The 15,535-nt window shown below is 47.8% G+C and overlaps 1 protein-coding gene across 4 annotated transcripts in view; it reads right to left on the reverse strand.

Moving 5' to 3' along the window:
* The window catches only part of TTLL11 (tubulin tyrosine ligase like 11), a 222,328-nt gene that overhangs the window by 125,931 nt on the left and 80,862 nt on the right, over positions 1 to 15,535 (reverse strand). For all 4 annotated transcript variants that reach the window (XM_069474610.1, XM_069474612.1, XM_069474613.1 and 1 more), the window contains 3 exons: positions 13,465 to 14,040; positions 1,668 to 1,763; positions 779 to 894 (listed from right to left, as the gene is read on the reverse strand). In XM_069474610.1, the coding sequence (XP_069330711.1) occupies positions 779 to 894; positions 1,668 to 1,763; positions 13,465 to 14,040 (788 nt within the window). The remainder of the gene's footprint in view (positions 1 to 778; positions 895 to 1,667; positions 1,764 to 13,464; positions 14,041 to 15,535) is intronic.

Below are 15,535 nucleotides of genomic sequence, written 5' to 3' on the forward strand. Positions count from 1 at the left end.
CTGGCCGGGAGCATTGGGTCAACCTGACCTGTCAGGGGGTCTGAGAAGTGCTATGTGAGATGCCTGTCTTCGATTTTTCTGCCTAAAACGTAGGCACAATGATACAGACTCAACCCTTAATTCGTGAAAGCCTGGAACTTGGTAAAAGCAAAGCAAAAAACACACCCAAGTGAAATATCGTTCATTTCTGGGGTGAGTCCGTGGAGGGAGCACATACCCCCCAGCAATATCCCGGTGGAATGTCCCACTGGGTAGGTGGGGATGGAGAAGAATTATATCTGTTGCAAATATGATAGAACTGTCCTTAAATTGGCACTGCAAATTTTGAAACTAAAAGCTTATACTGCAAGAGTGTAAACATCATGAAGAAAATAAAAAGGAAGCAGCTCCTACCATGTCCACGTTCCCTGCGGCCCTCTTCTCCTGCACTGTGTTTGATTTTTCCTGTGCTTGCTGAGGAAGAGAAGCCCTATGTGAATAATGATGGGCAGGTGGAGCTCCCATCCCTAAGGGAAAATGGGTTCTTAGAAAAGACTTCCCAGATCCGAGTAACAATCACTCAGAAATTCATCAGCTGAGCCCCATCTGCCAGATTCTGAGCCACTAGTTGCTTGGGGGCTGATATTAACACAATGAAAATATGATCTATTAGATCGTTTCATAGGTAAATCTCACTCACGATGTTAACAGGTTCCAAGAACTTAACTTACCTGCTCAGGACACAAAGCAGAGTTAGGAGGCAGAGTTGTTAGAAACAAATGACATCAAAGATACTTACTGGCTCTCTCTTTTCTTCTTAAGTGGGTCCATGAGGCGCAGAGTGTCTCTGATCACAGCCACCTTCACTTCTTCATCAACAAGGCTGGGGACATTTTCAAACACCCCTGGAGAAAGCTTGAATGGGTAAGGGTTCTGTGTCACCGTGGAGACCAGGACTGAGTGCCAAGTGGCTATCAGCCTCGAGTCCTCCAGCTAGCTCAAGGGGTTGCAGTAATAAATTTTGCCTATGCTAATCTACAGAAGAGAATTTTTAAACGATCCCTTTATACTACCTTAAAAAGATCAATTTCCTTTTACAAATCAACAAAATATGTGAAAAGGAAAAATAGCACTATGCTTTTCTGACTATCAAAATGATACATGCTCACTGCAGAAAATTAAGACGTAAAGAAAGGGGTTAAGAAGATTCAAAGAATCCAAATAATCCCCCCAAACCCAATGTTAATATTTGTTATATTTCCTTTCAGTTTTTTAAAATACATTTTGGCGGAGGTGGGGAGAGGAAGATATAACCACTGTTAAATGTACTATTTATCTTAGTGATTCAAGCATGTCGACATGGCTAAATCATATTCACAGAATTTCAATTAGTTCATCTCCTGAGGCTAACTAATTAGTTCTTGACAAAACTGATGGGAAGGCTCAGCTGCTTCGAAGTTTCTAGACCTTAAAAACAGGAAGAGTGGCATGCTGGGAAATCACCATAGGTCAGATAGGTCTTATATTAATAGACAGTGTGCAGAACACAGCAAAGCTAACGTTATTTGACTGGAGCAGAACTTTGCTGTGAAGAGTTGAGGACGATGAAGCTTGTTTGGCTCAGTGAACGCGAGAGTAGGAACATGCAGCTGTACGGTGATAGAGTCAGAGATGCTCAAAATACTTACTTCGTGCTCGTGCTCGATTCTCATGCTGGGGTTTGCATTTACTTCAAGTAGCATAGGCTTCAGGTTTTTCATTAGCAGAATGTCAAAGCCTAAAATCTGGACAGGATAAACATAATTCAGAGTTACGTCCTCTAGCCGCAATTTCTATTCGGGAATTGAGTATGGTATTAGGGTCATTAAGGTGGAAATAAATTCAAACTCAGCCCCCAGCTGTGACCCTGACCATGGCTTCCCTTGCCCACAGCCCCTCTTCCTCTGGGGGTGCTTGTCAGACCACACGGACGCAGAGGATTGTACGGGAACCTTGGTAATGGGCTGAGTTCCCAGAGTGCATTTCTGCGCTGTGTTGTCTGAAGTGCCATGAGATGCTGACCTCTTTCTTCCCTCACAGGTTTTTCATTATGTTGAAGGTGAGCACTAGTCCATCAATTTCTCCCTCTGCCTTTTCTTCTGCTCTCCTCTATTAACTTGCGTCTTAGCTAGATCTCTGAACACCTAAGGCCGCTTTTCTTGTCCTGGGGTCGACATCAGTACCACACAAGGACCCCTATCAAAGCCACTGCCTCCCCCAGCCCACACCGACCAAATCAGAAGCTCTCAGGGCGGAACCCAAGCAAATACATTTTGAGAAAAACAAATCCCCCAGGTGATTCTGATATAACCTCTTGGTTAAGGAGAAGGAAATACTGATTAGGCACCTACTAGGCACCAATTACCATACAACATACTGATTATACAGAATCTCATCTAACCCTTGGGATGGTGTATGTGGGGAGGGGTCGTGCCCTCCATTCCACAGAAACAGAAACTGAATCTCAGAAAGACCCCAAAGTCTTGGGGCCAAAGCAAATTGCCCCCAAGACTGCCTAGCTAATAAGTGACAGAGCTGGATTTTACACCCAAGCAGGACTGACTGCATAATTTGTGTGACCCAGTGCAAGACGAAAATTCAGGGATCTTTGTTCAAAAAGTCTTAAAAATTTTATGCTGCTAACAACAGAGCACGAAGCCAAGCTCAGAGCCCTTCTGAGCACGGGGCGTGCGCGACTGACCTGCACTGGCGGCTACTCCAGCCCCGTTTGCTGGACGCCGACTCCCAAACCCAGCATCCTGCCCCAGCTCCGGCTCTGCCTTCCAGCCCCTCTGGTTTCTCTCAATTCCTCACAAACCCCACGATCAGGCATCTTGTTCTCTCTGCCCGAAACAATCCTTCACCTGGGTAACTTCTCATCCTTGAGCTCGCTGCTCCTAATTAGATTCAGATTCAGACTACAAGGACTTAGGGTTCTCAGGAGGACTCTTGTTATCTCTACAGAAGAGATAACGTAGAAAGTTTCTAACATAACGATAGCACCCCAAAGTCACAAAACAAATAATGTGGAGAATAAAAGAGAAAAAGGAAAAGATATGGTTGTACACTTCCCTTCCCTGTGGATTCAAGGAGAAAAGATGAGGGAAATCCATTCACTTGTCTGGATAGAATATGCCTCAGTTAAATGATAATTATTGAACTGTAGCTTCATCCTTATTAATGAAATCAGAGCCCGAATGACCATTTTGGGGGATGACTCAAGATGAAGTTATTTTTCAGTGAAGGGCAATAAGGATGAGAAGTTGGGAGAAGTCATCCTTGCTCTATTTTTCTTTCCCTGGTCATGAAAAGAAAGGAATGGAAATTCGGTAGACAATGTCACATGTGTGACAGATCTGCTTAATAATATATGACAAGGGGATGTGAGTGATGAGGGCTCTCAGGGACTCTGGTGACATCATCAGTCTAACTTCAGACCTGGCCCGAGACATGTGCTGCTGAAAGACCGCAGAGAGTGGCAGGCTGCAGGGCCCACGTTTACCATTCCCAGTCACCAACTCGCACTTTTTGCTGCGGCTTAGAAGTTTCGACTTGTGCTTTCTCAGCCTGGTGGACTCTTCCCGGCCCAAGGCCCAGGGGTTTCATGCATGTAAAGCCGTAGGGATGCCGGGAGCTGGAGCAGGGGCGGTGACGCCTCATCAGCCGTATTGGCCCGCCCCACCGAGGTATAATATAAGAGCTTCCAGAACCTAAACTTGGGAGCATGTTTTTGAACACACTGGGTCTGGTACACGAATACTTTGGAGCCAGAAAGCCCTGGGCTCCAATCCCAGCTCAGTCTCTTACACAAGCTGGGTGACGTTAGGTAAGGTGCTTAGCCTGTCTGAGCCTCAACAACCTCATCTGACAAGTGAGATTACAGCTGCCTTTCAGGGCTGTTGGTAACAGGTGAAAAGCAGAACCTAGGACTGTGCTCCCATACGAAATGTATTCAGTAGGTGCCAGCTCCCTTTCTAGCTTCCTGCCAATTCCACCCACAAGAAACGGCATTAGTGTGCTTTGGAGTCAAGAGGAGCTATCTTAGTTCTGCCTGTGACTTGCGTGACTATAGGCAAGTCACTCAGCAGCTGTAAGCCCAAGTTGCCGCATCTGTAAAATGGAAATATGAATGGTACCTACTTACCTTGGTTCATTCATTCATAAAATATTTATTGAAAACCTTCTATGTCCCAAGAACTACTCTGGCTGCTGGAAATATAATAGTGAACTAGACAAAGTCCCTGTCCTCTTGGAGCTTACACTCTAGTAGGGGAGGCAGAATCAAATAAACACAATGCAATGCAAACTAGTTGACACAGGGCTTGATGCTTAGCGTTTAATGAAGCCCAGGTTTATTATATATATATATATATATATATATATATATATATTTTTTTTTTTTAAAGTGCAAGGAAATATGAATTATTTTCAAAAGTTCAATGAACTGTGTAGCACCAATGGATCTCAGGAAACAGAATCACGGAACTGGGAGGAGCTTAGAGTTGATCTTGTCATAAAATCCCAGAATGTCCCAGCCAGCAATTTCCCAGTCAGGAATTTGCTTGGTCCTGTGTTTTTCAAAATGGGGTTCTTTACGGCAGGCCCAAGGGAAACACCAGCCAGATCAGATCAACGTTAACCTATTTTATGGACTGGGGTTTCTAGGGAAAAGGTTTTACATTTTTTTTAAATCACTGATCTAATCTAACATCCACTTTGTGCAGACCAGGAAGCTGCAGCGTAGAAAGGGGAACACCTCTCTCCAAATCCCTCCAACAGCTGGTGGCAGAGCAGGGATTGCCAGACGGAGAGACAGCTCTTCAATCACGTGACACTCTGCCTTCCCTAAGTAATTCAATCAGCATTGCGCAATGAGCGCCTCCTACGTGAGGGGTTCCCTGGGGGACTTAAAGATAACGGTCCTTCATCCCTGACCTTTAGAAGCTTCAAATCAATTTGGGGAGAAAGGGCCCTGAGCTGTTAATTATTAATATAGATTCATGCAGAGGCTCCAAGCTACATCCCAATGAGGGGGTCTCTCCTGAGCCCCAGACACACTCATCCATCTGCACCAGCGTATTCCCCATCAGGAAGTCCCGGGCTCCTCAAATTCACACATCCAAACTCCCTATCTGTGGCCAGCCGTCTCTGAGATGGTCCCAGTGGTCCTCACCTCCTTGTACTCATGCCTCTGTGTGTCACCCCCTCACACACCCTGGCGTGTAGGCTGCACGTAGTGACTTGTTTCTAACAAATAGAATAGGGCAGAAACAATGGGATGTCACTTCCAACAGTAGGCTCTAAAAAGATGGTGGCTTCCATCTTGGGGCTCTTTCTCCCACTCTCTCGCTCGCTCACTCTGAGGGAGCCACCTGCCTTGGAGTGAGCCGTCCTGTGGAGAGGCCCGGGTGGCCAGGAACTGATCTCTCCAGCCACCAGCTGGGGGACCTGAGGCCTGCCAACAGCCATGTGAGTGAGCCTGGAGGAGGGTCTTTCCCCAGTCAAGCCTTGAGCCGACTGCAGCCCCGGCCGACATGTGGACTGCAGCCTTGCCGGAGCCTCTGAGCCAGAGGCAGTCTGCTCAGCCTGCATTCCTGAGCCACGGAAACTGAGGAAATGATGCTTGTTGTTTTAAGCTGCTAAGTTTGGGGATAATTTGTTATACAGCAAAAGCTAGCTAATACAGGCCAGGTGCCGTGGCTCACGCCTGCAATCCTAGCACTCTGGGAGGCTGAGATGGGAGGATGGCTCGAGGCCAGGAGTTTGAGACCAGCCTGGGAAAGAGCAAGACCCCATCTCTACAAAAAATAGAAAAAACTAGCCAGGCGTGGTGGCACCTATAGTCCCAGCTACCCAGGAGGCTGAGGCAGGAGGATTGCTGGAGCCCAGGAGTTTGAGGTTGCTGTGCGCTATAATGACGCCACTGCATTCCAGCCTGAGCAGCAGAGTGAGACTCTATCTCAAAAAAAAAAAAAAAAAGAAAAGAAAAGAAAAGAAAAGAAAAGACAGCTAATACACCATTTCTCTAAAACCAGCTTTGCCTCCTATACTTCTTATCCACCCAGTCACCCACGTCGAAATGTCTCCCGTCACCCCTTACATCTAGCTGGTCACCAACTCCTGCACGCTCTACCTCCTAAAGAGCTTTCTAGATCTGGGCCATCCTCACTCCTACTCTCCCTCCAGTCTCTCACCTTTTCCCTGCTCTCAAACTCGCCCCTCTAATTCATCCAGCACAATGGGCTGCCAGCATCATTTTTCTAAAATGCAAGTAGAATATTAACACTCCTCTGCCTAAACTCTCCGCCGGCAGAATGAAGCCCAAGCTCCCCGCATGTCCTGCAAATTGCTCCACCCCTGACGCCTGGCTCGGGGCTCCAGTGTGGTCTCCCGCACTCGCAGCTGCACGTGTTGGGCTCTGATTGTGCTGAACCCTTCGTAGATCTAGGATGCATCGCTGCTCCCCACCTTCATGCCCTTCAGCCTGGAGGTATTATTTACGTTGTCAAATGTTTATTGAGCACCTACTAAATGCCAGACACCGTCCTAGGCACTGGGGATAAAGCAGTGAGCAGGACAAAGCTCCGCCCTCCTGGAGCTCGCGCCCGTAGAGGGAGGGAGACCACGAGCAAGTTAATGATTAAAGCAAAGAAGAGCCCAGAGCGAGACGGTGGGGGGAGGAGAGGGTTTGGGGATCTAGACAGGAGGGCCAGGGAAGCCTTCCTAAGGAGGTGACACTTGCCATTCCATTGTCTTCTGGCTAGCACAGTCTCTGATGAGAACTTTGTGGATATTCTTTGTTCTTCTGAATATATGGTGTCTTTCTCTCTGGCTGCTTTAAGATTTTCTTATCGTCACTGGTTTTCTACCATCTGATTATAAGCTTTGGCGGGGAGGGGATGTGTACCCTACTTGGGATTTCTTGAGCTTCTTGGATTGTGGGTTTATAGTTTTTATCAAATTTGGAAAAGTTAGGCCAATATTTCTTCGATATTTTTCTGTACCTTTCCTCTCACTTTTGCCCTGGGACGTCAGTGACACATGTTAGATCCCCTGACATTGTACCATCGTTCATGGGGGGGCTGTCTTTTCCCTTCCCTTGTTATTTTCCTCTTTCTTTAATTTTGGATAGATTCTGTCACTACGTCTTCAAGTTCACCGATGAGTTTTTCTTCAGTGTCTAATTTGCTGTTAATCCCATCCAGTGAGATTTTCATTTCAGAGATTATATTTTCTTCTCCAGAAGTTCCATGTGTGTATCCTACTTATGTACATATTTCTTTTTAGTAGTTTCCACGTCTGTCTTCATTAAACTCATATTTTCCTTAAAATTTTTGTACGGAACTATAATAGCTATTTTAACATTCTTTTCCTACTAGTTCCATCATTTCTAATATTTTTGGAGCTGTTTCTATTAAATGATCCTCCCCATTTGGATAGGGTACCTCTTCCTGCTTTGTGGAAGGTTTAGTGACTTTTCTTTTGAATGCTGGACATTGTGACGTTACAGTGCTGAGTTTCTGGATTTTGTCTTCCTTTTAAAGTGCTGGACTTTGTTTCAGCTTCAGTTATTTGCGTATTAGGCCAATATCTTCAAAGTCTGTTGTTTAAGGTGAATAGGATGGGTCTAGCATAACCCACATTCCAGGGAAGATTCAACTCGACCCATTAAGCAGAATTTCTTGGGAATCTCCCCCAAATGCTCTCAGTCATCAGTAAGGACTTGCCTCTCCCACCTCCCTGCCCTCTGTGACCCCTGGAAGTTGTTCAGCTTATCAGTTTCCGGGTCATTCTCTGCCCAGCTTTGTGCATTCCCACTCCACACGTGCATGGCCTAGGACTCCACAAAGACTCTTCGGGACCCCATGCAGATTTCTGGAGCTTCCTTCCTGCTCAGCTCTTTCCTTTCCATAGCTCTACACTACACCTTCCAGCCACCTCGGCCTTCCCACACTTCAATCTCTAGCTCCTCAGCTCACTGAGGTCACAAGGCTCTGTTTAGGTTCACCTGCCCTGTGTCCATCTTCCAAAAATTGTCTCTAGACAGAAAGCTGAGGCAAACACAGGACTCCCTGTCATTTTTCCCCCTCTTTTCTCAGTGTTCACAGTGCTGAGCTTTCTGCTGTCCAAAGCCTGAGAACACTTATTTCATCTACACACTCACATACATTTCGGGTAGTCTAGTTGTTTGTAAAAGGATCATGCCCAGAAGCTGAAGTCTCAGGAGGCGACATACGGACAGGGACCGAATGACGTGAGAGAATAAGTTGTTTTTGAAGAGCTGGGGAAGAGTGTTCCAGGCAGAGGGAACAGCAAGAACAAAGGCCACTTTTGAAGAACAGCAAGGTGTGAGTGAGAGGGAGCATGGAAAGAGATGAGCAAGAGGGAGCGTGGAAAGAGATGAGGTCAGATAGAAAAACAGGGACAGATTGGGTAGCATCTTGTAGACCATGATAAGGAACTGGGATTTTAAGTGCAATAAAAAAAAACCACTGGAGGGTTTGAGCAAGGGAAGTGACTGGATCCAACTCATGTTTTAAAAGCATCTCTTTGATGCTGGGCATGGTGGCACACATCTGTGGTCCCAGCTACTCAGGAGGCTGAGGCGGGAGGATCACTTGAGTCTAAGACTAGCCTGGGCAACATAGCAAGACCCTGTCTCAAAAGAAAAAAAAAAAAAAGCATCTCTTTGGCTACAGTGAGAAAAATAGGATATAGGCAGGAAGGGCGGGAAAAGGGACCTCACTCAGGAGGCCAATGCAGTAGTCCCAGTGGGAGGTGATGGCTGCCTAGGCTGGGATGGCAGCAGTGGAATTGGCTAGAAGTGGTTACATTTGGGAGATGTCTTAAAGTGTATTTACAAGAGCTGCTTATGGATTGGATCTAGGAAGGACGGGAATAGAAGAAAGAAGGATGACTCAGGTGTTTGGTCCTGAGTCAATTAATTACTTAATTGATTGAATGCTATTCATTTATTGAAACAGGAAAGATGACAGAGAATAGTTCTGGGAGGGCACTCAAGAGTTGGATTTTGGACATGTTAAGTGTGTGATGCCCACTAGCCATCCAGGTAGGAAATTAAAGCGGGCACTGGGATATACCAGTCTGGAGCTCAAGGAGAGGTCACAACTGGAAATACAAATTTAGAAGCTTAGGCCAAGTGTGGTGGCTCACGCCTGTGATCCTAGCACTTTGGGAGGCCAAGGCAGGAGGATCGCTTGAGGCCAGGAGTTGGAGACCAGCCTGGGCAACAGTGAGACCCCATCTCTACAAAAAAAATTTTTTTTTTAAATTAGCTGGTTGTGGTGGTACACACCTGTAGTCCCAGCTTCTTGGGAGGCTAAGCAAGGAGGATACCTTGAGCCCAGGAGTTTGAGGTTGCAATGAGCTATGATGATGCCACTGTACTCCAGTCCTGGTGACAGAGTGAGACCTTGTCACAAAACAGAAAATACCAAAAAACAAATTTAGGAGTCAGCAGTGTGTAGCTGGTGTGTGAAGCCATGGGTCCGGGTGAGATCCTTTAGGGAGTGGTTGTGGATAGGACAAATTTCCAAGGATTGGGCTGGGGATCTCCAACAATGACAGGTGCAGAAGAGGAGGCTGAGACGCAGCAGCCAGTGAAGAAGGAGGGAAGCCGGGTGAGTATGTGTCCCTCGCCTTCTGCTTGGCAAATCCTTTGTCATGCCTTAAGCTCCAGCCTAAGCAGCTCCTCTTCCAGGAAGCCTTCCCCGACTGGGTTAGGCGGAGTTAACCACCCCCTTTTCTATTCCCAGCACTCTGTGAGCCCCCTCACAGTATTTCTTACAAGGAACTGCAATTCTCACACATGCACTGTGCACCCCTTAGGTGCAGGGACCCTGTCTTCTCCATGACCACATGCCCACAGCTAGCTCAGAGCTCAGCTCAGTGGGTGCCAGGGAATGTGTTAGAGTCCAAAGGAAGAAAAAGCTTAAATATCACAAGTGGTTCAGGAAGACATCACAGAGAAGGTGGGACTCGAGCAGTACCCTGGAAGGCCTTGAATTTAAAAAAGCAGTGAGCTCGGGAGAGAGCATGCCAGGGTGGCCAAGACAGAGGAGAGCAAAAAGGCAGAATTGGGAAAGCACAAGTTACGTCCAAGAGACACGAATCAAATCTGTTTTGCAGGACTGCAGGGCTCACGGAGGGTACGGGGAAGCTAGACTGGGGCCAGGTTAGGAGGTGACAAATGCCAGGCGAAGGACTCAGTTTTCAAACTATGCTCCTTGGAACACTAGTGTTTCGGTTAAGTTTAAAGTGTGAATATGTCATGGTTTCCTATAACCTCACGGCTCTTCATCATAGACAAATTTGAGAACTATTAATACAAATAACAATGTAATAATCATAAAAACTGCCATTTATTAAGTGATTTCTATGTGCTAGGTGCTGTGCTAAATGTTCCACATAGCTTTCCCTCATTTGAGCTTACAACTCTGTAAGGTAGTTACAAATACGATTTCTGTTTGCAGATAAGGAAACTGAGGCTGAGAAAGGCTAACTTGCCAAGTGCACCAGCTAGAGTTTCTAGAAGGAGGAGCTGGGATTGGCTCAAACCCAGAGTGTCTGACAACCAGATCCCAACCCTTGGCCACAACATGGCTCCTTGGCCTCCTCCGGTTGGGGTGTCTGGGCTGAAGGGCACGGAGCAGGTCAAAAGGAACAAAGAAGAAAGAGGAGAAACATCTTAGGATTGAGGAACGGTGTCTCCTCCAGACATCTAAGGGAAAGTAGCACGGGCCGAGGAGAGAATTAGCACAGAAAGCTAGAAGTAAACACAGACCAAGCGATGGAATTGGGAAAGAGTGTTCGCGAAAGCTGAGCTGAAACCCTTTCCTCTGCATGTGTATTTCTGCCCGATGAATCATCTACACCCAGATGGACCTTGCTGTTTAAGACAGGGTCACACTGGTGCCCTCAGGAAGACTGACATGAGAATATATTGCTGGGGGCTGCCTGGGCAATGACAAGGGACAGGGTGGAATGACAGGGCAGCCATGTTCCTAGGCAACAGATTACAGGAAATCTGCCCGCAGCCTGAGCAATGCCAGCAGCTGCTCCGGGCCATCACAATTTCCCAAGTAGTTATTGTGGCTATGATTGGAAAGGGGTCACAGTCACATGTTTAAGATAAATGTAATTTTTTTGGCTCAAGCATATGTTCTGGAATGCTGCAATCTGAGCCAAGCCCAGGCTAAAAGCAAGAGGGGCTGCATGGCAAAGAAATAATTTATCGCATCTGCATAGAACATTACGGTTTGCAAAGCCCTTCACAATCTTTATCTCATTGGAGTTGGACAACCACCCAGTGAGGTGGGTGAGGAAACTGAGGCACAGAGAAGTTAAGTGACTTATGCAAGATCACACAGCAAGTCGATAGCAGAACCATCCTGTGTCCCTAAATCTTTGGGTTCCAAGTCAGTTCAGGTTGATCCAAACTAACCCAAACTGACAACTGTTCCAACAAGTCATAAGAACAAAGAAACCAAGAGAAGACTCCAAGGAGAAAAGGATACTCTTTTCCTCACTCAATCACTGTGTATCTGGAATGTACAGTAAAACAAATTCCAAACACTTGACACTGTATACCTTGCCAAAGCATTTTCACCTACGTGACTTCACTAAAAAGGCAGGCAGGGAAGTGAAAGTGGGCCATTTGCACAGGGAAAGACAGAGGCTGGGGGTGGTGAAGACATTGCCCAGGTCACACGGCTAGAAGAGGAAGAGCTATTCCTTGAACTTTCCCCCCAGCCCTGCGCTCCCCCTCTGGTCCCAGGCCTGGAAGCGTTTAGTGCACTGGAGCAGTGGGAAGCGGTCACAAGGCTGTGGTTCCATTTGCTAGACACGATCTGTCCAAACCAGTGGCCTCCGTCTGCCCTCCAGATCCACCCGACGCTGCCCATGCGGCCTGTCCACAGCAAGACGCGTAGCAAAACAACCGTCTCGGCCCTCCACCCTGCCACTCCGACAGTGCCAGGGCTCTGTGGCTTGGCCATGCGTGCTGGGCCCACATGACACTCCTGGAATAGCTGTCACTGTCAAACAGATGTGGCCACACAGTCCCCCAGGATGACCCCTGGATGCGTCCACATTGCAACTGTCTCCTCTGCTCTAACTTTTTGATGGCTCGGGTCAGGACTTGTTTTCTCTGGTCCTACCACTCTGTTCTGCCCACTTATCTCTTCCGATGTTTTAAACCATCTATCTGCCGGCTGAGCTGGACATTTGCCTGAGAACCGAAGGCCTGGGGTCGAAGTGCCTAAGGATAGATCTCTGGATGACAGTCACCCCTCTTGGTGCTGATCACTGTCTGAATTCTCTCCCAAAGGGTTCCGCCAGCCTGCCTGGAAATCGCGCTGGCAGGGGCCCCGCCCCCGGGGTAGCCTCTCTGGGTTTGGGGCTGCACTTTGGGACCAGCTCGCTCTTCTACTGTCGAATGAACACCCCGTCCATTAGAGACACCGCCCCGTTCCCGCCCCTCTTGCTTCTTGCTCCATGAGAGCTGTTACCCTCCTGCCATAGACAGAAACAACCCAAATGATAGGTAAAGTGTGCGTATTTACAATGGAACGCACAACAGTGCAAATGAAACACACCAGCGACCCCATCGACATGCGTGGACCTCTGAACCATTTGCATGTAGTGCAAAAGAATGTTGCAGAAGACATCATACTTTATAACAGCATTTTTATAAAACTCAAAAACAGGCAAAACGATACAATTATTGTTTAGGGATACAGTCACACATTTAAAAAGTACTTTTTAAAGCAGGAAATGATAAACATAAAATTCAGGGTAACGGTTACCCCGGGATCGAGCAGGGAACTGGGCTGCGGACGAGCATTCCCTGGGAATCTTGGGTTCGGAGCTGGGTTTGGGATAATCATTTTGTCATTTTGCCATATTGCTTCTTGGCTTACAAATATGTTCCATGCATTCTTTATTTTATTTATCAACTGCTACAAAATAGCTTTAAGGATTAGGTGGAGAGGGTCCCAGAGGTGCCCCTTCTTCTCCTCTCCTCCCATTCCTAGTGGCAGGAAGATGTGTGCCCACCGAGTGTCTGGCCTCCATGTCCCCACCACCCCCACCGTCACAGTGAAGGGTGGTAAAGGGTGTTGAATGAATGAATGAATGAATGGCTGGCACTCTGCTTTACATGTTATCTCATTTAATTCTTACAAGCATCCTTTAAGGTAGGTACTATTAGTCTCATTTTACAGGTGGCAGAAGGGAAGGAACATGCCCCAAATCACACAGCTAGCAAGTAGAAATCTGAAAGTTGGACCCAGGTTTAACACCAAAGCCCACAGCACAACCACCCGTCCGCTCCTCTGGCCATCCCACCCCCGTCGCCCCCCGCCCCCCACGAGGCCGGGGAGCCCTCTCGAGGTCCGGTCAAGGCCGGGAACTGGCGATGGTTACCTGGAAGCACGTGGGGCCCGGCCTCCCGGTGGGGATGTCCGACTGGTAGAAGACTTTGAGCTCTGGAGTCAGGGCGATGACAGTCTTGATCACCACGGAGATGATGTCAGACCAGACCTTCTTGATGTCAACGCCCTTGGAAGACAACCTGCAAAGGATGCTGGAGAAAGTCCGTTTGCTGCCCGTGCTCGCGCTGTCCGAATGCACGAAGTTCCCGCTGTGGATGTTCAGGGAATAGTTGGTTAAGTGCATGAAGACGTGGTGCAGGTTTTTGGGGCTGGGCTCCTGATAGGGCTCGGTACAGAATCTCGAGAGTCCGTCTTTGGCGATGTAAATCTCTAAGGGCTCCAGGGACTTCAGTAGGACATACAGACGGATATCGAACTTGAGCTTGTCGATAAGGAGAGGTTTGCAGATGTACTCCTGGACCACCGCCGGCCTGCTCTGGAGGGTCCCTGTCAGGCGGATGTCACTGGGGTCTTTAATGAGGTAGATTCCGTCACCCTGACAACCACCATCAGGTTTCACAATAAATGTGGGCTTCCAGGAGGGGTCGCCGTCTTTCACCATTCGAACCTGGCAGGGGGAGAAAGAATGATCAGTGTTATGTGTTTTCCCTCTCTGGATCCCCGACACAGAGCAGGGTTTTGGCAAATGTTTGGTGAATGAGTGAAAAAATGGTCCCTGCCTATCTGAGTACTCACTGCGTATCCGCCAGGGAGACGACACTGTACAAGGTTCAGACATAGTGACACAAGCATTGTCCTCAACCTTGTGCTCTGGAGCAAGATGGAGAGTGCGGTGGATTGGCAGCCACGAGACCTGGGTTCAAATCCTGTTCTGCCAGTTATTTATTAACTACGACCTTGAACAAGTCATGTAACCAATAATAATGCTGAGAACAATAACGATGGTGATCTAATATTTATGAGTACCTGCGATGTGCCGGGCACCGTTAGGCACTTAGATGAGTTATCTCATTTAACTTCCACAGGAAATATGGTGTTTCCCTTTCATGTAGGGAACAGAGACGGCGCAGCAGTCGTTAAGCGTGTGGGTGTCCAGTCGGACGGCCCGGGCTCCGACGCTGGCCCTGCTACTTACTCTGTGACCCCGGGCAAGTGACTTAAGTTATCTGCGCCCTCCTCATCTGGGAATAGGAGTAAGATTGTTCTGAGGATGAAATGCGATGACAAGTGCAAAGGGCCGACCAAGCACACAGAACCTGACACGCAAGACAGCCCCGAAGCCTCGCTGTGGCTATTTTTAAAAGATGAAGTAACTTTCCAGATAACCGGGGGGGGGGGGGGGGGGGGGGGGGGCAGAATCGGGACTGGAATCTAGACTGACTCACCAGCCCTCGCACCTTCCCCTAGACTACCATGTCTCCATTTCCTCTTTTTAAAAATCAGGATGTGAACCCTACCCTCACCGGATCATTGTCAAGATGAAATAAGCTAAAATATGCAAAGGGCCAAACACAATAATACCGAACACAGAGCTAGTACACAGGAAATGTTTGTCTTATCATTTACATCTGTTCTTAAGTTCATCCAGCAGACCTGGCCCATCCTTCGGTCTGTTGAGATCTTCTTGAGACTAGATTCTGTCATCTGCAATATCTGCTCTCCTCCCAGCTCCAGGTCGGCAGGACACTCGCATAATTAATTATCCCGGCACTTGGCCAGTCCATATAGTCCGTGTGGACCTGTGAGTCATCTGGGCCCCACTGCCCCAGACACCTGTGAGGTGTTTTGTGCAGCTATGGAGAGTGGATGGACTGAAACGGCAGAAGAGGAGGTTTTCACCGGGAGAGAGGAGCTGGAGGAAAGGTAAGGTGAGTTTGAAAGACAGAGCCATGCTCTCTTCGGCTTCTAGCTTGAAAGTTCCCTTCTGAACTCTGCACCTGATAGCAGTGCCCGGCAGGCCGAGCTGGGGGCAGAACCTCCACCTTTGCCGCACAAGCCCACCCCAGGACGTCTGCACTTTGAGTCGTACTTATCTCTTGACCAGGCTATATTTCTAAATGAAGCTTTTGCCAATTCCTTGAGGACTATCAGCTATTCCAGGC

This window comes from Eulemur rufifrons, chromosome 7, assembly GCF_041146395.1.
Source record: "Eulemur rufifrons isolate Redbay chromosome 7, OSU_ERuf_1, whole genome shotgun sequence".
NCBI classification, from domain to species: domain Eukaryota; kingdom Metazoa; phylum Chordata; class Mammalia; order Primates; family Lemuridae; genus Eulemur; species Eulemur rufifrons.